The sequence below is a fragment of the Oncorhynchus keta genome, chromosome 35 (assembly GCF_023373465.1).
Source record: "Oncorhynchus keta strain PuntledgeMale-10-30-2019 chromosome 35, Oket_V2, whole genome shotgun sequence".
In the NCBI taxonomy this organism is placed as follows: domain Eukaryota; kingdom Metazoa; phylum Chordata; class Actinopteri; order Salmoniformes; family Salmonidae; genus Oncorhynchus; species Oncorhynchus keta.
In genome coordinates, this window is record NC_068455.1 from 59781432 (window position 1) to 59805454 (window position 24023).

Sequence of the window (24023 nt, forward strand, 5' to 3'; positions counted from 1 at the left end):
GACCAGTGAGAAGGGCCCTTTAAACTTGAAAAAGATTCAACTTGAAAAATACTATCACTGACGCCTCAGAGGCTACATTCACATTTGGTTTAGCTTTTTTACCTGATAAAATATCTTAATTCAATTGTTGGAATTATATCAGATGTATCCTAGGTAATAATGTTAACTTGTATTTGTGAATTTAGCAAAAATGGGACTAGATTAATTTCCTTAGATGAGAATTGTATCTCTTTTCATACCTATAGGGTTTTACATCAAGTGGATTTTCTGTGGAAAGGAATACCACAACCAAAAGGAGTGTGTGCCCAGGCACAACCCACTGATGACCTGCTTGTTTGAAATGTCTACACAGAGCTTGTGTTTTTGGTTGTCTGTGCTGCTGTTTCGTATACATGCACTGTTGACACTGTACACATGGTTGATACTTGTCACCTGCTGCACCATGTCTTCTAAAATGTAAATCTCCAGTTTTGAAACAGATAGAAACCTAATGGGGGGCAGTAGGTATTAGGTTTTTGTCTTGAAATTACAGCCAAGGCTAAAATGTCTAAAGCTGTAATGTGCTTTGAGATGGGGGGGACTAATCATGTCCAAACTTGCACAATTTCCTTTCATTCTGCTGTTATTAGGAAATAATAATGGAAATTCAAAAGTGTCTAACATTAGTTTTGGAGTAGCCTAGCTTGCAGGCAGGCTGTCAGCGTGGACATGGCGCCTTATGTCAACCAGATGCATCAAACGCATCATGTGGAAGTCATTCATTGTCAATGGAGCAGTCTGCAACGCTACGTTGGGGATAACGCACTAGGCTGTAGTGCCTTCTGTGTACCACGTGCATTTAATATCTTCAACTAGTGCGGTTGCTTCACTGTGCACTGGTACATGGAAGAACACAGACTCCAACTAGCTAGCTTTTAGCAACTTGAAAAGCGAAGCACGTGCATCAAGTACGAAAATGCGGGCTACACATCCAACAAACAAAACGCATATGCATATGGTGGAGATTGAGCGTTATGTAAACGGTTTAGACTTTATACACAAGCCTCGCGTCGCCCAGGCGCTTCTGAAACCTATACCCCAGTTGGAAATGCAGTAGCCTAGCCTTGAGATATTGGAAAACTTCACAGTAACATAGTTGGAACATCTGGGAAATGTTATTAGAAGTCAGACCAATAGGCTACACTTTGTTTGTATAACCTTATGTTTTGTTTGTCGCCATGTTCTTCACATGATCCGTTATTTCCTTATAATATATGGGAACTCACAGCGCACCCCTTTTCAATAGATGAGCATCAGTGATTGTCGACTATTTGTTTAACTAAACAGGGTGCGTGGTGTCATAGTAGCCTACCATGTTACTATATTTAATAGGTTACGGGAAATAATATGCTTATGGCGCAATGTGCAATGTAGACACGTTCAACAAGACAGAGATGTTTCATTGATATCACTGTGCATTTTGATATCTTGAAATGCTGCATGCATGGTGGTGATTCGAGTGTCAAACGTGTGTAGGCCTATAGACCAGTGAGCGGTCTGGGCATAGCAGTGACTTGATAAGCAAAGCAACAATATATGTGGGCTGCGCTAGAAATATATTTTATTTCTCCGTGTCATTAGAATTTACCGATTTCTTTTCAGTTGGAACATATTGACGATGCGCGTTCCAGACCCCGCCTGCTTCACAGTACGTCATTGGCGAGTAGTAGGGAGGGGGCGAAGGGACTCACTTCCCTGCCTACTTTTAATAGCTTTGTCATGTGATGGAAGCAGTTGTAAGACAGGTACCCTCAGTTCATTCTCGGTAAGGGGCAGTAGCCTGTGCGAGAGCGAGTGGAGCGCGAGTGGATTTCTTTTTGCCTGATTTCTTTTTTTGTTTCTTTCGGACCGTCATTCAGTGCCTGGATGGCGTGGGACAGGTGTAACCAGGACTCGGTCTGGAGAGAATTAGAGGTGAGCAGTTCTAAAATATCCAACTTATTGTCAACTGTACCGTTCTGGAACGTTTTGGGTGATGGACCTCACAGAACATCCAAAGACGGTGATATCCGATAACGAATACGGCTTTTCCTTTACTGGTGTTGGCACCGGATGCGTAATATCGCCGCTATTGCGCTGAGGATACGATAATATCGCCGCTATTGCGCTGAGGATACGATACGGGGAAATGCACAGGAATACATGACAAGTGGAGGGGATGAAGCAAAATTGCTGCTTTTACTTCATAGTGTCGTGTTTAAGTCGTTATATGTAATGTTGTAGGCTGCATGAGCGGTGCGTCTCTTGCAGCCCTGGAGTTTGCTGCTGGTCGCGTCTCCCTAGGATGTCGTGCAGTCGGAAAGAATGTTTACATGCGTATGGAGATCTTTCCAGTCAAAGTCTGTATTCGCTCTTGTGCTGATGTGAGAAGGGTCCGCTCTTGAAGTCCGAAAGACAGAAATGTTTCTAAGTCAGGTATTGTACAGTGACAAAGAACACTCACGACGATATACGTGTCTTTTTATCGGGGATTTATCGGGATTTTACGTGATTTGTTCAGTGGGATTTGTTCAGTGGAAAGTGCAGGGGTGATAACAGGCACGGAGGGTTCGATATTACGGAGGAGCATCTTCTCTTACATGTATCGGGCGCGTCTTGACATTTCTGCCAACAACATCCGTTTGGAGGAGTAAACACATATCTGTAGCCTAGTTGCATATGACAAAATAGGCTATGAGAATGTTTTGACCGGTTAATGAAAATATTTGCGTAATTGCCATCGGTAATGTTTTTCCCACAGCATACTTTGTAAGCTCTTGGTTTAAAACGCACGGGGTAGATTGACGACTCAATGCAATGATTTTTACTTGAATAACTGGAAATAATGCAAATAGTGATTTGGAGATGGACGATAGACTATAACTCTGTTACTAGTGTTATGCATGTCTATGCAGTTTGTTTAAGGCATTGAGCTGTAGGCTATATTCTGCAGTTACCGTCGACTTTAACGCAGTCATGGGATAGAAGCTCATCTTCGATATGAAGCTGCTGTCGGTTTATCAGCTTTTCTCCATCTGTCTATTATCACCACTCGAGGCAAGATTGAATGACAATTATTCGCCTGACAAAACGCCTTGAAATGTCAGTTTAACCCATTACTTATTGACCAAGACCATTGACCTACGCATGTATTTATTTGCTTTCCTTGACAGCCTGGCGAATTACTTTATGCACCAGTAGCACTTCTTTACACTTTAACTTCAATTACTCATATCGATAGATGGATGCTCGGTCGGCTGAGCCAGCCTGTCAAATTATTATAATACAAATGAAAACATTTTGTTTTTTTTTGTTCCGTATCGGCATTTTCGAGTGTATCAACGTAGTGATATCTGCTGCCTATCTATTGTGTTGTTCACCCCCCCCCCCTCCATTAAAAAGGTGCGTGTATTTCAAGAACCTGTCCTGCTTGTGACAGACATGCTAACTTTATTCTTTATTTTCTAAGTGCGTCAATTCATTCTGAGTTGAGTATAAATCATGCCGTGAAATTTCCAAAGACCGCCCCTTTACAACCAGGGAATTTCACTCAACATCCCCAGTCATATTCCTAATAATCTCACCATAGCAGGTGCTTGTATGTGTTCTGTGTGTGTAAATCACGTTGGCTCGCAGTGGCGGTTAGCGCACTCCCCCCTCGCTCTGTCTGGCGGCGCTATTTCATTAACACCCTTGGAAGTCGATGAGAAGATTGAGAGGAAATGTCAGATCTCTCTTTGATTTCTTTTTTTCGTATATCTTGATAAAGTGGGGCATTTTACAGGGCTAGGAGGGATAGAGACTATGATGAATTTGCATCTTTATCCTAGTTTATGGGCAAAGGAGAGGGAGTTGTGTCGTAAATATAGCCTATGACTATGTCATCTCATGAGCGCAACCAGAGGCCGGATCGACTATGGCACGTGTTAGCCGGGGCGTTTTTCTTTTTTTGAAGCCTACCTCCCACATGGTATAGTAGGCTATCTGTCTCTCTGTTGCCCTGAGTCGAACCCTAGGCTCATCTCTCTCCAGTCAGACGCCCTCTCCCTCTCTCTGGCTCCTTGGCGAACTAACTGCCTCCGGGGTATGCCCGAGGGTATCACCATTAACTCTCCCTTAAGTCTGCATACATTGAATCCTGACAACTCTCTAGCCAACATTTATGACATGTGGGGTTCGACATTTCCCAAACTTAAAACGCCTGTTTATCTATGCATAACGAGGGTGTCAGTGAGAAGACGCGAGAGTAAATTTGGGATAAAAAAAAATACCTGCATTTGGCTCACTCGAGCTGATATCTCCTTGCTTGCCTAGGGGTTTCTCTCGCTGTCGAGTAGAAGTGACTGCCATGTTCCAGAACAAGATGCATTGCGTGCAGAGCTGGCATAACCTTGCCTCAAGCAAGCACGGGCCGCTGAAGCAATTAACATTTGTAACATATTGGCACCTGAATAAGAAATGTAGGTTAGCAAAGCGCCTTCCTGGAACGTGTTTACATTGAGCTTGCAACCGTTGGCGCAGAGTCTAACTTCATTGCCCCATCTTCCTCCTCTCTTCACACCACACATATTTAAAGTCTGTGGATCCCCTCAACGCAGTTCGATGAAGCGATGATTTGTGTCTGGAGAGCGGCGGAGCAGCTGTCGCATAGGCCCCTATATAAAAGCGGACAGTGACGAATGAAATGGCAGCATTTAGCATCACCGCGGCCCGCTGTATCACATGTACGGGGTGGAAAACGACTGTTGGGTCAGAGTGAAATTTGTGCCATGGCTACCGCTGCCATTGTGTTGAGGCGCCCAGGTCAGCCAGTCAGGTGGCAAGTCTAGCCATGCTGTCATTCAAATGAGGTTGACCCCGAGAGTTCAGCCTATCAGTGACATGGACATAACACCATAGGAAGAATACCCATGGAACACGATGTTGACTGAATTATCAGGCTTTATGAATGTCTGACCTATTAGGCCAATAGGCCTAGCAGGATTTCCTAGTCTACTAAAACGAACCATGCAGTATGAGAAATGTAAAAAGGTAGGCCTATCAATAAAGATAACTTGTTATCATCAAATACATAATGAATGTCCTCAAGGCCAGGATGTAGTGTACAGATATTGCATAATAACCATAAAATAATACCTGTGGGGGTAACGGCTTGTGAATTAATGTGAAAAAGTAGCTTCCATCATTTGCCTCAGTGTGCGTGTGTGTTTGTGTGTGTGTGTGTGCGTTGGTACGTATGTGTGTGTCTGCGCACCTTTGTGTGTGTTGATGGGTTTTTGACACCTTCCGTCTTCTTGTCTCCCCAGTGTGCTGCCTTGGTTGGCGAAGACCAACCCCTCTGTCCGGACCTCCCCGAACTCGACCTCTCAGAGCTTGACGTCAGTGACCTGGATGCGGACAGCTTCCTGGGCGGGCTCAAGTGGTACAGTGACCAATCAGAGATAATTTCCAGTCAATATGGCAACGAGGCTTCCAACCTCTTTGAGGTAAGAGAGCATATCATACTACAGCTCGTTTTTATTTCCCCAAGTCTCTCTGCTCCCCTTTGCCCCAGTATCACACAATTTGTGACACGGTCGTTAACTATTTACGGATATTTTGGTAGCCTGGACTCTTGTTCAGTATGTATTTTTCCATCTAGGAAGTGGATGCGAGGTAAATGAACTCTTCAGAGGTCACCAGCCTGAGCTCAGTCAGCGATAGAAACAGACGCGTCACACTGTATGCTGAGTTTGCTATCTGTTGAAAGCCTTCCAGGTACATGATAAAAACCTCCCGCCTCGTACAGTATGTAGTAGTACCGACTGTATTGAGAGAGGGACTTTATATCCCCCTGAAAAGTACGAAGTCAAGATAACAGGGGTTTGGCGATAAGCCTGGAGACCTTTGTACTGTCCTTTGGCTTCTCTCCCTGACAGTACCTTATCAATCCCCCAAGTCATTTATTACAGTCCAGCCACTGCTCTACTCTGCTGCGGCAGGCATCTAAAGGAGCAGAGGAAATTAAACCCAGCTCTTGGCCCTTTGGCCCCCATATTATGGCCATATTGCGAAAGCCCCCTTTTCCAAAAGGTTTGGGAGGAAAATGTTCAACTTTCAACCTGCGGCACTCTCTCTCATTCAGGGAGGCAAAGTCCACTGAAAGTAGCATGCTGGGGGGAAATAAAGTCATTTGGGACAAGTAAGCTAGGAGAGACAGTTCATTACTGGTTTATCAGTGGGGAGATAGGCGAGGAACATGGAGATTGGTGCTGGCTTGGCTGGAGAGAGGAGAATGCTGGAGGGGAATGCCACTGTTGGTCTGTGGCTTGTCACGCTGTCACGTTTTCGGAGGCGGAAAGTGTGTGTCTCAATGGCCCCAGTAGGGGAGAGGTTGATAGCGGACAGAATTCTTTCCACGCACACACACACACACACACACACACACACACACACACACACACACACACACACACACACACACACACACACACACACACACACACACACACACACACACACACACACACACACACACACACACGCGCGCCTCCCTCCCTCCCTCCCTCCCTCCCTCTGGTCCTTCAACCTAGTGCCAGTGAGTGGCCCCTAGACAGTCCCTTGTGCTCCGGGGTCCTGAGTGCTAGTCGTGTGACTCCGGACCCTCAGAGTGATATGGCCTGCGGCCGATGAGGGGATGGATAAAAATACAAGCAAGCATGTCTGTCAAGTGTGTGTGTGTCACATTTTAAAACACAATGCACTCTTTGAGGTAGCCAGCATAGAGAAACCAGCACTGTACGAAGTGTGTGTGTAGGATACTACATTATTTCAACACACATACTACACAGCTACGATCAGAAAACAGCTGTAACGTTCGAAAAACATCTGAGCACTAATGAATGTGATGCATTTCAAATGAGCTGGCTTTACAATCAATGAATGTATTCCTTGTGCTGGTGGTTGCCATCTGGAATTGGAAAGTGGAAAGTTTTCAAGTTGCCATACGAAGTGCTCAGTACATCATACTGCAACGCTGGGAGTTGGCTCGTGTTATTAGTAATCCTTACTAATCTGACAGGGGAAAAATGGTTGGTTCTCTCTCTGTGTTTGTGTGTGTGTGCGTGCACGCTCACAGATCAGAGGCTTGGGGCTGGGGGTTGCCGCACAAACTTTCTGCGCTTCCCTGATTGGCCTGTGTGGGGCACTGCAGCGCCCAATCACAACGTCAGGTTTTAGAACTGGTTAATGATTGGCCAGCTGTTATGTGAAACAAGTTGGCACAGGGGACTTTGTGTTCTTCCTCTCTCACAATCTACTGCCAATGTTTTCTTAAACTACCTGACTAGAGGTTAATGGGTGTTCGTGGTAGGTCGTCTCTGCCCTAACCTTAACCTTAAACAATGCACAAACGAATGAATACACACGCACACACACAAACCTCATAGACATACAAATCCACACACATACTTACATAACTACTGCACACACAAATGCGCATAGTCTCTCTCTCAGTCTCTCTCACTAATTCTCTCTCTTTTTCCACACACACACACACACACACAGTGCTGAAGGGCCCGTTGTTCTGTTTTTTTTTATCCCGCATGTGTGATTTGCCATGGAGTTCTTCTAGTGTGCACAGAACAGAACAGGCCCTGGCTGGCAGGCAAATGAGCAGAGAGAGAGATCGAAAGCGAGACAGAGAGATAGGATCGGGGAGCAGTAGCAGAAAAGGCACAGTGGATTGTTGTGAACTTGACGGTTGATGCCCTTCAGTGTCAGTTCGCTTGGCCATGATTCATCTGGAGCATTTCCGGGGCTAAAATGGTGGAGTTGAGTCTGGAGGTGGTAGGGGAGTGGAGGCCGCTTCCCAGGGAGGGTGCCTGGAAGCTGGGTGCAGCTGTCACCGTGGGGCCCTGCTCTGGAGGGTGGGCGGTAGGGAGGGGGAACCAAGACGGGGAGATGTGTGCTAGGCTGGGCTCCCTCTGGCTACTGCACACAACTGGAGGGAGGGGGCGTGAGAGATAAAGAGAGAGATAAACAGATATAAAGAGACAGAGTGAGAGTGATAGAGGCAGAGAGAGACTGAGACCGCAAGAGAGAGACACCCTCTGATGCCAGAGAAAGAAAGCTTTGTCTTTCCTTCTTTAAGAACAGCCTCTGAGAATCCTTCCTAAAATGGACACCCTACCCTGGTTGTGTTTTAATGAACTTCAGTCTCGGTCCAACGCTACTTGGGAAGAAGAACAAGTCTTGTTTTTGTAGCGTTGGCACTGATGTAGATGCTGCCGGCCGCGTGACTGGCAGTGGCAAATGTGTAAGCAGCTTTATTATTATACACCTCGAATTTTGTTTTTAAAAAGTCGCTGGCTGTCGATAATGTGAACATCTAGCGTGAAGTTGGCTTGATCATTAATGGACCAGGGTGATTGTTCACATCCTGCACATGGGCTATTCGTGTGTGTGTTTGGTGTGTGCGACTACTATCAAGTGTTTGATATAGAGTGTGTGTGTGTGACTGTCTGCTTGTGCGTGCACTTGTTGTGTGTGTGTGTGTGTGTGTGTGTGTGGGTGTGCTTGTCCACATTGTGCATTGTGTGTGTTCTTTCCCTTGGATGGCCTATTTTACACTACTCTGCCAGTGTTCTTCAGCGGGATCCGGACAACACTGAGAGTGGCACACAGCCTCTTACAAGGCCAGCTATCAGTCTGGACCACAGTGTGCTCTCACACCTCTTCAACACGCCCCGGCCACTAAGCCAACACTTTCTATATCGGGCTGTGGTTGTTGGGTCTGCCAGTGAGATTATGTCCAGAACTCCCCAACCGGTTGCCAATGTGAACTCAGAATCACATGGGATCTCCAGGATACTCAAACAACAGATCTCGATTCAGATTACGCTGTCTTCAATCCCTACCTTAAACCTTATGCAGATTAAGCCAGATCTGATCCTAAATCAGTGGTTAGGAGCAACTTTATCTCCACTCCATCAAATATGGCTGCCGTCTCCTTGTAAGGAAGGAGTGGAAATAACATTTGCCCAATGACAGCCGGTCCTCAAACACTCTGATCAAGCCATTTAAAGATGACTCTATCCCCAGCTGTCAATCGCTCAACATTACCCAGTAAAGATATCAGACCATTAACAGAGTCTCTTATTAACAACGATAGTGAGGTAGTCAACATCGCTAGAGGTAAAACAAGATGTCGATTGCGTGCCTCTGTCTGGAACAAGTCGCTGATCCCGCGGATTGAGTGATTGGCGTCATTTTCGCGGCGAGGATAGAATCCCGCCGTGGAGTGCCAGCGGAAATCCCCCAACTGATGAATTAAAAACAAGAGAGTCTGGTGAGAGAGGGAGTGGAGGATTTAGGGCATTAGCCAGGTACTGTATATGCAATGGCTTTTTCTGTGTTGGTCGCACACAAACACACGCTAGATTAGTCATCGGAGGTGGGCGATCTTGCTTACGGCGGGTTTGGGATTGTTAAAGGAAGAAGGTATTATGCCTCCGAGACAGAGGTCCCTCCTCTGTTTGTTTCATTTTTGTTTGTTTATGTGTTGTTCAAATGTTTCCCTGGGCAGATGCAGTGCTTACGCATAGCAGGGCCGAGGAAGAGAAAGACAGCCCGGATTGATTCGGGGGATGTGTGTGTGTACGTTTGGAAGTGCTGATTGTGTCGCGATCAAAATGTTTGTTTAATAGTCCCCCCTCCCTCACCCTAGACACCCACAAGTAGTAAACTTGCACACACACACACACACACACACACACACACACACACACACACACACACACACACACACACACACACACACACACACACACACACACACACACACACACACACACACACACACACACACCTTCATCACCCCCTGTTACCAGTCCCCGCTGAACGCTGGCTGCGTTTACTTTGCAAATTTATGCTGACATTTGAGAGCACAGCACACGCACCCTTTCTGCAGTTCAGCAAGGGTGGCTAAATTATCATACTGTTCTGTATAATATGATTCTCTCAAGTGAGCCCTATTAAAATAAAACACACTTCCCATAATTGTTAGGACCCCTACTTTGTGCACAAACAATGTAGTTTGATAAAAGCTAGGCTCCCCTTCTTCTGATAAACAAAGGCAATCTCTGTAACAGTGTAACAGACTCACAGATCTGTCATTCTGGCTGTAATGTAGTCTTGTGTTTTTTTGGGGGGGAGGGGTGTTGCAAGTGTGCTGATCAAAATGTTATGTTCCAATACCCCTTTCTTCCAACACACACAGGCACACTCAAGTGTACACGTATAGGCACTCACTCACACGTGAACACACACACGTCAGCACACACACACACACGGTTGAGTCGGAGCGTTATCTCTGAGCGTCTGTCAGATTCATTCCACAGCAAAGAGATACTCTCACTCTATCTCTCTCCTTCTCTCTATCTCTCTCTCCCCTCCACAATACTCCATTGGCTCTCACACAGACACACACACACACACACACAGACACACACACACAGACACACACACACACACACACACAGACACACACATACAGACACTCTCCCCAAAGGATGTCCACAAACAGCCCCGTTACGTTTCATATCCAGTGGGCATAAAGAAATGGATTCACCCGCAGACTGAGGGATGGGGAGGAGGGGGGAGGGAGTGAGGGAACGAGGTGAGCGAGGCAGCCAAGAAAATAGTACCCTCAGGGCATGTTTGGAAAAGAGCAAGAGGGAATATCTTTTGGTGGTCGCTTGGCAGGCTGGCTGGCTGACTGTTGTATGTCTTCCTAAAGAGATACACTGCTGATTGAGGGCTGGGTTGGAGCAAGTAAGTGCCCCAGCCGAGTGTCCTCAAACTTATTAGCTGATTGTATCTGCTTAACAAGACACCTGCACACACACACACACACACACACACACACACACACACACACACACACACACACACACACACACACACACACACACACACACACACACACACACACCCTTCTATTCAATCAGACGTACGGCCAAGAGTTTAATGGGTTTTGTGTGTGCAAGCGCTAGCCGGACTGTCTGTCTAATGTTTCGGGGTCTGTGTATCTAATGATGAAAAGCTTTGGGTCCCATCTCACACAGAGAACCGTACTGTACTGGGCATGGATGGAAAACACACTAACTGTATCATCTGACAACACCATAGACAATGCATTCGGAAAGTATTCAGACCCCTTGACTTTTCCACATTTTGTTACGTTACAGCCTTATTCTAAAATGGATTCAATGTTTTTTCCCTCATCATTCTACACACAATACCCCATAATGTTTTTTTCCTCATCAATCTACACACAATACCCCATAATGTTTTTTTTCCTCATCAATCTACACACAATACCCCATAATGTTTTTTTTCCTCATCAATCTACACACAATACCCCATAATGTTTTTTTAAATGTAAAAAAAAAATAAAGTCTGACATTTTTGAAAATGTATTACAAATGAAACCCATATATATCACATTTACATAATTATTCAGACCCTTTACTCAGTACTTTGTTGAAGCACCTTTGGCAATGATTACAGCCTCGAGTCTTCTTGGGTATGACGCTACAATCTTGGCACACCTGTATTTGGGGAGATTCTCCCATTCTTCTCTGCAGATCCTTTCAAGCTCTGTCAGGTTGAATGGGGAGTGTTGCTGCACAGATATTTCCAGGTCTCTACAGATATTTTTGATTGTGTTCAAGTCCGGGCTCTGGCTGGGCCACTCAAGGACATTCAGAGATTTGTCCCGAAGACACTCCTGCGTTGTCTTGGCTGTATGATTAGGATCGTTTTCCTGTTGTAAACTGAAACTTCGCCCCAGTCTGAAGTCCTGAGCGCTGTGGAGCAGGTTTTCATCAAGGATCTCTCTGTACTTTGCTCCGTGCACCTTTGCCTCGATCCTGACTAGTCTCCAAGTTCCTACCGCTGAAAAACATCCACCGTACATGCTGACCAGAACGCTAGTGTCATCGCGTGCATGTTGATTTTATCCACCCACACCAGGTCACACAGGTTGAAATATCAAAACAAACTCTGAACTAACTATATCCATTTGAGGACGGGTCGAAAAGCATTGAACATTTATGGTAATTTAACTAGCCTGCTTACTGTTGCTGGGTATATGGGTATATGCACCTAAAAACCAATGAGGAGATGGGAGAGGCGGGACTTGCAGCATATCAAGCTTCACAAATAGAACCAAGTTCTATTTTAGCGCCTGGCTACGCAGACGCTCGTTGATGCTCGCAAGCAGTGTGGGTGCAATGATTGAATAACACAGATGTGTACATTTACTTTGCAACGTGAGCGGTGTGGTCAGCATGTTTGGTGATGGTGCCAGGTTTTCTCCAGAAATGACTCTTGGCATTCAGGCCAAAGAGTTCAATCTTGGTTTCATCAGACCAGAGAATCTTGTTTCTCATGGTCTGAGAGTCTTTAGGTGCCTTGTTAAATGGCGGGTGCCATTTACTGAGGAGTGACTTCTGACTGGCCACTCTACCATAAAGGCCTGATTGGTGGAGTTCTGCAGAGATGGTTGTCTGGAAGGTTCTCCCATCTCCACAGAGGAGCTCTTTCAGAGTGACCATCAGGTTCTTGGCCAAGGACCTTCTCCCCCGATTCCTCAGTTTGGCTGGGAGGCCAGCTCTAGAAAGAGTCTTGGTGGTTCTACATTTTTTTTCATTTAAGAATGATGGTGGCCACTGCGTTCTTGTGGACCTTGAATGCTGCAGAGATTTTTTTGGTACCCCTACCCAGATCTGTGCCTTGACACAATCCTGTCTCTGAGCTCTACAGACAATTCCTTTGACCTCATGGCTTGGTTTTTTCTCTGACATGCACTGTCAACTGTGGGACCTTTATATAGACAGGTATGTGCCTTTCAATATCCTGTCCAGTCAATTGAATTGACCACAGGTGGACTCCAATCAAGTTGTAGAAACATCTCAAGGATGAGTAATGGTAACAGGATACACCTGAGCTCAATTTCGAGTCTCATAGCAAATGGTCTGAATACTTATGTAAATAAGTTATTTCTGTTTTAAATGTTTTATAAATGATCATACATTTCTAAAAACCTGTTTTCGCTTTGTCATTATGGGGTGTTGTGTGTAGATTACTGAGAAAAAAAAAATATTTGATCAATTGTAGAATAAGGCTGTAACGTAGCAAAATGTGGAAAAATTCAAGGGGCTGAGTACCTTCCGAAGGCACTGTATAAGGTCCCAACACGGGTGGGGTCAGCTATGTGACCTAGTGTTCTGTATGTCTCCCTCCTGAACCCTCTAATGAGGACATGGGGGTAAAGGTTAACCATGAAGAGGCCACATCCACCTCGCATTTCCGTCAAAGTAGAATCTGACTGCCAGCCACAGGAGTGAAGCCCCCATGACAGGTTTATTGTATTTTTGTTTCCTTTGAGGTTGTAATGTGTGTTGGGTGTGTATGTTGTTTGCTTGTTTGTGTGTTTGTGTGTTGTTGTTGTTCTTAGAGTGAGAGTAACGTGTAAAGTTGTCATGCCGTTGCTGCAATAAGTAGGCACCCACACTTCCTCAAGCTATACTAGTAGCTTGTGTGTGCGTGTGTGTTGAGTGTGTGGTGTTTATATGTGCGCACGGGCACACACAAGAGAGTGAGACAACTTATAAAAATACCAGGTGGTGACGTTTGCATGTGATGAATGGCTAGTCGCTGCACTTCCATAGCGTTCCTGTCTGTGTGTGTGTGTGTGTGGCTATTTTTAGTGCGAGAGCGTAATCTGTACTAAGAGCCTTTCAGGACCGCTTCTCTTTACCCTGGCCGGAAATGCTAAGCCAATAAGCCCCCTGCACGCACACATAGACACACACACACACACACACACACACACATACAAATACACGCAGTAACCCAAACCGCGAGCCAAGCCTTCCTGTATTATTTAATAATGTATACTTTCAAGCGGGTGGGAGTTAAAAACACTTGCTTTTTAGAGAGGTATAGAGCGAGAAAGAGTAACAGAATGAGTGAGAGCGAGGCAGAGTAAGAGAGAGAGAGAGAGAGAATAGAGTGAAGAGAAAGGAGAGAAAGTGAATTGAAGAGAGAGTGAGAGCAAGTGAACGATAGAAAGAAGGAGAGAGGCTCTCAATCCGTGGGTTCAGTGATTAGATGTGAAGTGCTATCAGTCCTGTGTGATCCTCCTCTCCAGGAGAGGCATATCGATCAGAGGTGTGCAGCCCTCCCCAGCCCGGCAGCCCTGCCTTGCTACAGCTAGCATTTCTGCACTAGCGCCTCTCTCTTCCCTAGACCTACTCATAGAATAGGATGGAATAAACCAAAAAAATTGGCGTGATAGAAAAAAATGTTCTCTTACAAAGTAGCTGGTCTTGGTTGTTTGTACTTCCGAAAGAGTGTGCAGTGTTTCTTATTCTTGTATGCCTTCTGATGTGGAAGTCAAACTCACAAACCCTGGTCATTCCGGAACTACGTTCAAGACCAATTGAGCTACGCGAACTGCATGCTTATGGTTCAAGCTTGTGTTTTCTCTTGGAACATTTGGGCTCAGGCAGGGCCTTGAATAGTTGTAAAAGCTCTTGAAGTAACTCCTTGTGCTTGAGTGAGTGGCTGCTGGGATGACGCACATTGGCTTGACAATCATTACCACTGACAGACAGTAAGGCTAAGCAGAAAGCTGTGGCATGGACATTGATGGTGTGTGTGTGTATGTGTGTGTGTTTGTGGGAAAGGGAGGGGGGAAGTGGGGGGGTCTGCCTGTCTGCCTGTCTGTCTGTCTGCCTGCCTGCCTGCCTGTGTGTGTGTGTTTGTGGGAAAGGGAGTGGGGAAGTGGGGGGGTCTGCCTTGCCTGCCTGCCTGCCTGCCTGCCTGCCTGCCTGCCTTGCCTGCCTGTGTGTGTGTGTGTGTGTGTGTGTTTGTGGGAAAGGGAGGGGTGTCTGCCTGCCTGTCTGCCTGCCTCTGTGTGTTTGTGGGAAAGGGGGTGTCTGCCTGCCTGCCTGCCTGTCTGCCTGCCTCTGTGTGTTTGTGGGAAAGGGAGGGGGGGGGTCTGCCTGCCTGTCTGCCTGTCTGCCTGCCTCTGTGTGTTTGTGGGAAAGGGAGGGGGGTCTGCCTGCCTGTCTGCCTGCCTCTGTGTGTTTGTGGGAAAGGGAGGGGTCTGCCTGCCTGTCTGCCTGCCTCTGTGTGTTTGTGGGAAAGGGAGGGGGGGGTCTGCCTGCCTGTCTGCCTGCCTCTGTGTGTTTGTGGGAAAGGGAGTGGGGTTTGTCTGCCTGCCTGTGTGTGTGTCTTTGTGGGAAAGGGAGTGGGGTTTGTCTGCCTGCCCCTGTGTGTGTGTGTGTTTGTGGGAAAGGGAGTGGGGTTTGTCTGCCTGCCTGTGTGTGTGTCTTTGTGGGAAATGGAGTGGGGTTTGTCTGCCTGCCTGTGTGTGTGTCTTTGTGAGAAAGGGAGTGGGGTTTGTCTGTCTGCCCCTGTGTGTGTGTTTGTGGGAATGGGATGGGGGGGTTGTCTGCCTGCGTCTGTGTGTGTGTGTGTGTGTGTGTGTGTGTGTGTGTGTGTGTGTGTGTGTGTGGTGTGTGGTGTGTGTGTGTGTGTGTGTGTGTGTGTGTGTGTGTGTGTGTGTGTGTGTGTGTGTGTGTGTGTGTGTGTGTTTGCGGGAAAGCGAGGGGGTTTGTCTGCCTGCCTCTGTGTGTGTCTCTGCTGTGTTTATGGGAAAGATTAGGGGGTTCATTCTCACTGGAAGGATGTACACACATTTGTTATGAAGCACATTTGGGAAAAGTGTGTGTCCTCCGATGGGGCTGTTGACCTAATTTTAATGAGCTCTAGCTCGAAGTCCCTCTATTCCTCCATCCCTGTCTGTGTCCATTACCACGTTAGTGTTGTTATTACTTATATTAACTGGCAGACTGAGTAGGCTTTGTACCCAGACAATTTTGTCTAGTATTGTCAATTATGGTACGGCCGGTAGCCTAGTGGTTAGAGTGTTGGGCCAGTAACCGAAAGGTTGGTGGATCAAATCTCTGAGCTGACAAGGTAAAGATCTGTCGTTCTGCCTCTGAACAAGGCAGTTAACTCACTGTTCCTAGGCCGTCATTGTAAATAAGAATTTGTTCTTTAACTGGCTTGCCTAGTTAAATGAAGGTACAAAAAAATTAAAAATAAATGCTGGCCAATTCCGAGCAGAATAAACAAGGCCTATATCAATGGGCAACGTCATATCCAAACACCCTCTTCTTCTTGCTGAAGTGTGCTCTTGTTCACTCCTCCCCACAAAATGAAAAGCATTGGATTGGTGTAGGCGTGGGATAGAGAGCTTTTCCATGTACCAGTAATTGTCCTTCAAATCCATGAAGGTATGTGGATAGGTGCTTAGGGAGAAAGTACAAGCATTGGAGAGTTCATAAACGATGGTGTTAGGTTAGCTGGCCGATGCCCTCCCCCATTTACGAGACAGAGACGGTGATATCATTATAAATATCAGCAGTAACCTTCACACACTTAACACCATCCTCCATTTAAAGAAACTGAAGCACTTGAGGCAGGAGGCCACAGGTGTGTCAGTATGCAATTAGTGAAATAACAAGGCTTGCAAGCGGTCAGCTGACAATTACAGGGACATTCCACTCAATCGAACATTCAAACAAACAGGATAAAGGTTGAGCCGATTGGAAAAGATCAATTTCCCGGGATTTACATGTGGTAATGACATTTTATGATCCTAGATAAACATGCAATAAACACATTCATATAAATTTCAGCGAAGGCTACTCCTTGACAGGTATTTCAACGAAGGGTATTTCAATGAATTTAAGTCCCATCTTAGAAACCTTTCCTAACACCCATCTGTATTGATGCAGAGGACTTAGACTTTCTCTCGTTAGTTTGCTCTATGTGTATCTCCACAGTTGTAGAGACGTAGTATTACTCAATAGTCCCACTCAGACCGTTGAAGGGTTTTGGGCGCCCTCTTATGTTTACCTGCTGGCGAGTGTGTCGCCACCCCAGAAAGGCCATCAGATAGCCAAGTGGATGAAACGTGACTCTTGATAACCTGCTCACAAAGTCAAGGCACGGACAAGACCTACCTGCTGCAGCACCCGGACCAGATACAACTGGGGGGAAACACACACACATGCACAGAAGTCAAGGTAAAAGATAATGCATTTATTTAGTAATCAGCAAATAGCTTTTATGCAGTAGGTAAGTGCCGAGGTCTCTCGGCTTGATAGGATCATTTGCTTTCAGGTGTTTTCTGCTCTCCTTGTTGTACTCGGCATAGAGTGTAAATTGAATAGGGTGACCTTTTGCCACAGAATCAAATTGACTATATTTTCCGAAAAGATTTCTGTGGTTTCAATTACCATATATTTGTGATATTGGGTCCATACCCTCCCCAACACCGCGCACACACATAGACACACACGCGTGCTTACATAGAAGCACACCCGCATGCACACGCGCACGCGCACACGCTCCCAATCGACGCAGAAGTGTGCTTCCCTGCATACAAAATGTTTCCCGTTTGCGTCCCGGTACACAACACCACTGTGTGATAACAGTATCTGTCCACCCTCATCCTCGCCCTCTCCTTTCTAAGGAATGGATCCTCCTTTAGATATTACTGCGACAAATGAAAAGGCCCGCAGCCCTTGATGAGCTTGGCAGGGTCTGAAAGGTCAGGAGGGGAAAGGGGGGGGGCAGCGGATATTATCCTTGGCAGTTCTGTGAGAAAAGGAGAAGCTTTGGATGTTTTCTCTCTGTGAAAATGTCATGACAACACAGCCGCAAACTAACACCACACATTGTTTTTGTTTTGCTACACGCACGGTAACGGTAACGGTTACCGATGCTTTGGTGGAGGTAATGTGACAATGTCCATTTAACAGGGTTTGCACTTCAGAGCCCCCCCCCCCCACACTTTCCCATCTACTGACCACCATTGTTTACACGCCGACACGTACGGAGGGATGCTTAGCACTGCAGCTTCATAGCTGTCTACTAAAGTGAACGGCTAGTTGCATGCCATTAGAAAAATGCATAGAAAATATTCCCCATCTCTTACTCTGTATCTAGTGGGATTTCTGATGCAAGCAATGATTTCTGATACAAGCAATCAAAGTCCGATTTCAACTAAGTGGGAATGCAAGAACCTCCATTTCTTGCGTCAACCTGGATAATACAGAAGAACCCCAACCCAAATCACCACACGAAAGAGCATCCAAACATTTTGATGGTGTGTAATTACGTTGGAGTAATAAAAAGAAAGAATTAAACAGGCTCTGACCACTCTGACCATCTGTTAGAAGGAGAGGGACGAAAAACAACAGCAGTTCTGTGTTAGGCCTTAGATGTGGATTCTCTAATCACACTGTTAATATAAACCCTCCTCATGGTCTGGCTTCAGCTGTCTGGTGACCGGCGGCTCTCCTGGGCCTGTAACGCTTGTGACTAAGCCACTCCTCAGATTCTAGTAAGTCTAGTCACTGGAGAGCTCCAGTTGTCTTCAGCAGTGGAGATGGCCAGACTAGTCCAAACCTCCTGGGGGAGGGGAGGATTGCTTTAGGTGTTCGGTCCACCCCCCTTTGCTAGAGGCATATGGAACCAACCATTGGCCTTCTCTTCATTTGTTGGTGTCCATCTCCTCATTTGTTGGTGTCCATCTCCTCATTTGTTGGTGTCCATCTCTTCATTTGTTGGTGTCCATCTCCTCATTTGTTGGTGTCCATCTCCTCATTTGTTGGTGTCCATCTCCTCATTTGTTGGTGTCCATCTCCTCAATTGTTGGTGTCCATCTCCTCATTTGTTGGTGTCCATCTCCTCATTTGTTGGTGTCCATCTCCTCATTTGTTGGGGTCCATCTCCTCATTTGTTGGTGTCCATCTCCTCATTTGTTGGTGTCCATCTCCTCATTTGTTGGGGTCCATCTCCTCATTTGTTGGTGTCCATCTTCTCATTTGTTGGTGTCCATCTCCTCATTTGTTGGGGTCCATCTCCTCAATTGTTGGTGTCCATCTCCTCATTTGTTGGTGTCCATCTCCTCATTTGTTGGTGTCCATCTCCTCATTTGTTGGTGTCCATCTCCTCATTTGTTGGTGTCCATCTTCTCATTTGTTGGTGTCCATCTCCTCATTTGTTGGTGTCCATCTCTTCATTTGTTGGTGTCCATCTCCTCATTTGTTGGTGTCCATCTCTTCATTTGTTGGTGTCCATCTCCTCAATTGTTGGTGTCCATCTCCTCATTTGTTGGTGTCCATCTCCTCATTTGTTGGTGTCCATCTCCTCATTTGTTGGGGTCCATCTCCTCATTTGTTGGTGTCCATCTCCTCATTTGTTGGTGTCCATCTCCTCATTTGTTGGGGTCCATCTCCTCAATTGTTGGTGTCCATCTCCTCATTTGTTGGTGTCCATCTCCTCATTTGTTGGTGTCCATCTCCTCATTTGTTGGTGTCCATCTCCTCATTTGTTGGTGTCCATCTTCTCATTTGTTGGTGTCCATCTCCTCATTTGTTGGTGTCCATCTCTTCATTTGTTGGTGTCCATCTCCTCATTTGTTGGTGTCCATCTCTTCATTTGTTGGTGTCCATCTTCTCATTTGTTGGTGTCCATCTTCTCATTTGTTGGTGTCCATCTTCTCATTTGTTGGTGTCCATCTCCTCATTTGTTGGTGTCCATCTCCTCATTTGTTGGTGTCCATCTTCTCATTTGTTGGTGTCCATCTTCTCATTTGTTGGTGTCCATCTTCTCATTTGTTGGTGTCCATCTTCTCATTTGTTGGTGTCCATCTTCTCATTTGTTGGTGTCCATCTTCTCATTTGTTGGTGTCCATCTCCTCATTTGTTGGTGTCCATCTCCTCATTTGTTGGTGTCCATCTCTTCATTTGTTGGTGTCCATCTCCTCATTTGTTGGTGTCCATCTCCTCATTTGTTGGTGTCCATCTCCTCATTTGTTGGTGTCCATCTCCTCATTTGTTGGTGTCCATCTTCTCATTTGTTGGTGTCCATCTTCTCATTTGTTGGTGTCCATCTCCTCATTTGTTGGTGTCCATCTCTTCATTTGTTGGTGTCCATCTCCTCATTTGTTGGAGTCCAACAGTCTGATCTCCTTAGAGATCCACCGTTGGCATTGTGCGAGCTGCTATGTCTGCCTGTTTCTGTTATGTGTACACCTGCTTAGAGAATCCTGAGCAAGGATTCTAGCTTGTTTCATGGCTGCTGATGATGTTGTGGTGGTAGTGTAGCTTTTGCTGACTCCCGTGACTTTTGACCCAGGGGTACTGTACAACCGGTAAGGCTGAAGTCTAAAAATTGCCGTAGGACAAGGATGGCGTCAGCAGATTTTCGAGACCTGGGCATGTTTTGTGTCAGAGTTTCGGTCAAGAGTTGTGGTGGGACAGCCGGAGCTGTCGGTCAAAGACTGGGCCCATCACCCTTTTACAAACCAGAATAAAGAGACGTTTCCTTATAAACACATTTGGGTTACTCTCAGAATCAGAGTGAGTTGTGTCTGGTTTGACGGTCTTTGACAGAGAATCGGTCATAAGGATTTTCTTCTGCTCTTGCGCTCCCCCCCCCTCCCCCCTCTCTCTCTCGCTCTCTCGCTCTCTCCGTTCTCATCTCATAGCGCTCTAACGGTTGAAATGGCTCCCAGGAGACACATCATCAGTGCTGGCCTCGGGGCATACACTTCTCCCTCACACAGTCCAAGGCTTCACCGACAGGCCGGAATGTAGTTTCCACTGTTTAAAAGTCATACTGGTTGTCAATGGGAGTGACACGTGACAGTGATATCCTGCCTTGACATCACTCCTGATATCACTGAGAAACTGTGTGTAGGGCCAAGATTTCTGGCTTGGATCATAATCCTGCACCCTAGTAGTACATTGCTAAGATGTTAGGCAAGCTAGGATATGAGCCCTCTTACGGCGTTAGCTCAGCAGAGAGGGAAATGGTCTGATTTGAGCTGAGTGGACGACCCACAGTTTTGACCACTCTTATCTGTATGTAAAACCCAGACGGTCAAGGAATTAGACTTTTATTGCTGGGTAAATGGGCTGTATACGTGTGTTTTATTTTTCTATGTGTGTGTGTTGCGTGTGTCTTGGCTCAAACATTTTCAGGTGTTGACCGATGCCACCTGGTGAGCCTTGTGTCCAAAGCAAGCAGACCCCGGTCTCTTGCTTGGGATCGTTTGCTTGGGAAATGGACTTTGAATAATCCGATGCACCGTTGACTCCAGTAGCCAGACGGTAAAACGAGACTGGCCTTCAGCGCTGACATCTGTTACCGGGCCAATCATGGCCTTGACAAATTTGACAGTTTTAATATTTTGTTTTATGACTCGTAACACTGAGAAAGACAGTGCAGCCTGACACACACACACACACACACACACACACACACACACACACACACACACACACACACACACACACACACACACACACACACACACACACACACACACACACACACACACACACACACACACACACACACACACGTATGCACACATACACAGACACACACATACACAATAATGATATATACAGCACTTATGTATTGTGTCGTTCCTATAGGTTACGATCACCTTCTCTCTCCCTGCGCTAAATGACTGGCCGTCTCTGTTGGCTGCACGATTTGTCTCTCCAGTGCATCGTGCTGCACCTTAAATCCGATTCATGGTCCAACCGGCGTCTGCAGTGGCCGTACAGCATTTACGGCGATGCGGCCTCCGCAGAGCAGAGTGTGGCATCCAATGAATTGGTCTGCACCACTTAAAATGCACCGGTCGCACTGATTCAGGGCTAACCTCTATAGCCAGCCAGCAAATTACAAGCAGCCGGATAAAATTTAAAGACAAGACCTTACCTCTTCTGAGATATTGGAGTCGGTTTCCCGGTGCTTGATATAGGAGCTCAGCCAAGACAGCATGAAGTCAAATGGCACCGTTTTCTCACCTGCATCTCCACTTCAAACATTTAAAACATTTTGTTTTCCGAACTTGTCCTGCAACTGCCTCCACTTCTTGTGGCAAGCGTCCCCTTCCATCGCCACTACCTCCCCGATCTCTCTTCCCCTAATTTTTGTGTCTTTGAAATCCCTACACACGGTATCATGAAGATGTTTACGTTTGCAAACTTGTTCTTATAGCCTTTTGTCAAGGTTCTCCATGTTTATTGTCATGGAAGTTGTCAAGGAAGTGAGTTTGTGTTTATAAAGGACCTACTGCCCCCACCTACCATCAACCAATCATGTAAATGCAGAGCTATACAGAGCCCTCCACATTGTTACAACATTTGGGAGGTCCATGGCATCACCGTACAGAGCTTGATTTGGCCTCCGCAATCCTCCGCAATTGTGTCATACTCTCCGTACGGAGCCTCCGCACCGTATTGCCGGACCAAGCATAAAATTGCCCCTTTCCCTCCCCCCTCTCCTGCCATATGTTGCGCCTGTGTGACCAGCTGACTTGTCAGCTCGACTAACGCCTTAGTGGCTTCTGACTTGGATTTATTTCCTCTGAAATCTGGGGCAATAATACAGAATGACATTATTTGTTCATCAAATCTAACGCTGCTTTCTTGGTGGAGTTGTGACGTTGAAGCGGCTCACCTCTCCTCCTCTCCACTCCTAGCCTGGTTTCCCTTCCGTTTCTGATTGTGCTTTGATTAGGTCTGGCTAGTCGTTTAACCTCGTCCGAGAGAACGCCTTTGAGTTTATGAGGGGGCAGAGAGAGAGAGAAATATCTAGACGAAGCAGCACAATTAAATTGTCAAGGCGCGGATTTAACCCCGAGCAATTCGCAGGCCAATTGATTAAGAAATGTTTTCTGTCTGTGTAGACTGACTTTTTTATTTATTTATTTCTCCCCTTATTTGCAGTCTCCCCCTTATAAAAAGTACTTTCAATAACAGATGACCCATTTAGAATGAGAGGATTTTCTTCTCCCTGAGTGGTTGTTGTAACAGTCTCTTTCCTTTTAAGATAACAGCAGTGTGTATAAAATGAATCTCTGTCTTATTGAATGATCAGGTTTGCAATTGCGTAAACTTTTACAGTGGATTTTTTGATTCCCCTCCTTCAAAGATGGAAAGATGCATTGCCAAATGTCTACTTGAAGTTTGATTCCTGGAGCATTGCTCGGAGGCTTCAAATCTTCAAGAAGCAATTAGTCCATTTAATTTGGCTATTTAACTCAAGAGTTCAAAAGTGTTTATTTATTTTTTTAAACATGCACACCCCGTTATCAGTGGCACGAATAATACCTCTGGAACACAATGGCTCGGCGGAACTCAATAACAGACTTAAAGCAAGGACGATTTCAAAGACAGCCTGTCTGATAACAAAGAACCTCGCCTGATAATGAAGGACTGGTGTGGGAGGGGAGGGGGGAGGAGGTGGGAGAGAGATGGAAACAGTCCTACCGGCGCTTGCCAGCATGCTTTATGGCTAATTGAAGCGCTTGGAGTAAAACAGCCATGAATGGCACCCTTTAGAATTGAAGCGGGTTAATATATTGTGATCCCACAATTAGCCTTGGATGGTTAAGATCTCTTTAATTCAGTGAGGTCCATTAACCAGGATGGGAGAGATGGTGCTCCCACCGAGGCCATTCCTTTTTCTTTTCTTCTGCCAACCCTATTTCATTCTCTCAACAGCCGCTGTGGTAATCGATAAAAGAGGACGCCAGGTTAGCCCCGATGGTTGAGTATCTCAACCCAATCGGTCCAAGTGAAAGATTTCCCCCAGCAGGGTTCTTTTGGCTGGTGAAGAGTCAAGGGGTTAGTGGATTGACTTTGGTCCAGTAAAGCAATGAGAGGAGGGTCCTAAGCTGGCATGGCAAAGCTGGGCTTTGCTGGACAGGGGCTCTCTCAAGAGGAGAACCACTTTCTCAGGTCTCTTCTTTTCCCCCAAGCCCCTGAAAATCCCCTGACTGGCCTGGGACTCTTACCAGCTGGAGCTTTAGCAAGGCCTGTAGCATGACCGTCACGACTTGAGCTTTTACA

The 24023-nt window shown here is 46.1% G+C and overlaps 1 protein-coding gene across 6 annotated transcripts in view; it reads left to right on the forward strand.

The window, feature by feature from the left end:
- Window positions 1-1742: 1742 nt before the first annotated feature.
- Window positions 1743-24023, forward strand: part of LOC118368762 (peroxisome proliferator-activated receptor gamma coactivator 1-alpha) — a 47624-nt gene continuing 25343 nt past the window's right edge. For 2 of the 6 annotated variants that reach the window (XM_035753130.2, XM_052497195.1), the window contains exons 1-2: window positions 1745-1953; window positions 5325-5504. In XM_035753130.2, coding sequence (XP_035609023.1) covers window positions 1906-1953; window positions 5325-5504 — 228 coding nt within the window. In that variant the 5' untranslated portion in view covers window positions 1745-1905. Of the gene's footprint in view, window positions 1954-2221; window positions 2455-5324; window positions 5505-24023 lie in introns of those variants that run through there. The other 4 variants (XM_035753135.2, XM_035753137.2, XM_052497197.1 and 1 more) reach the window with 4 other exon arrangements.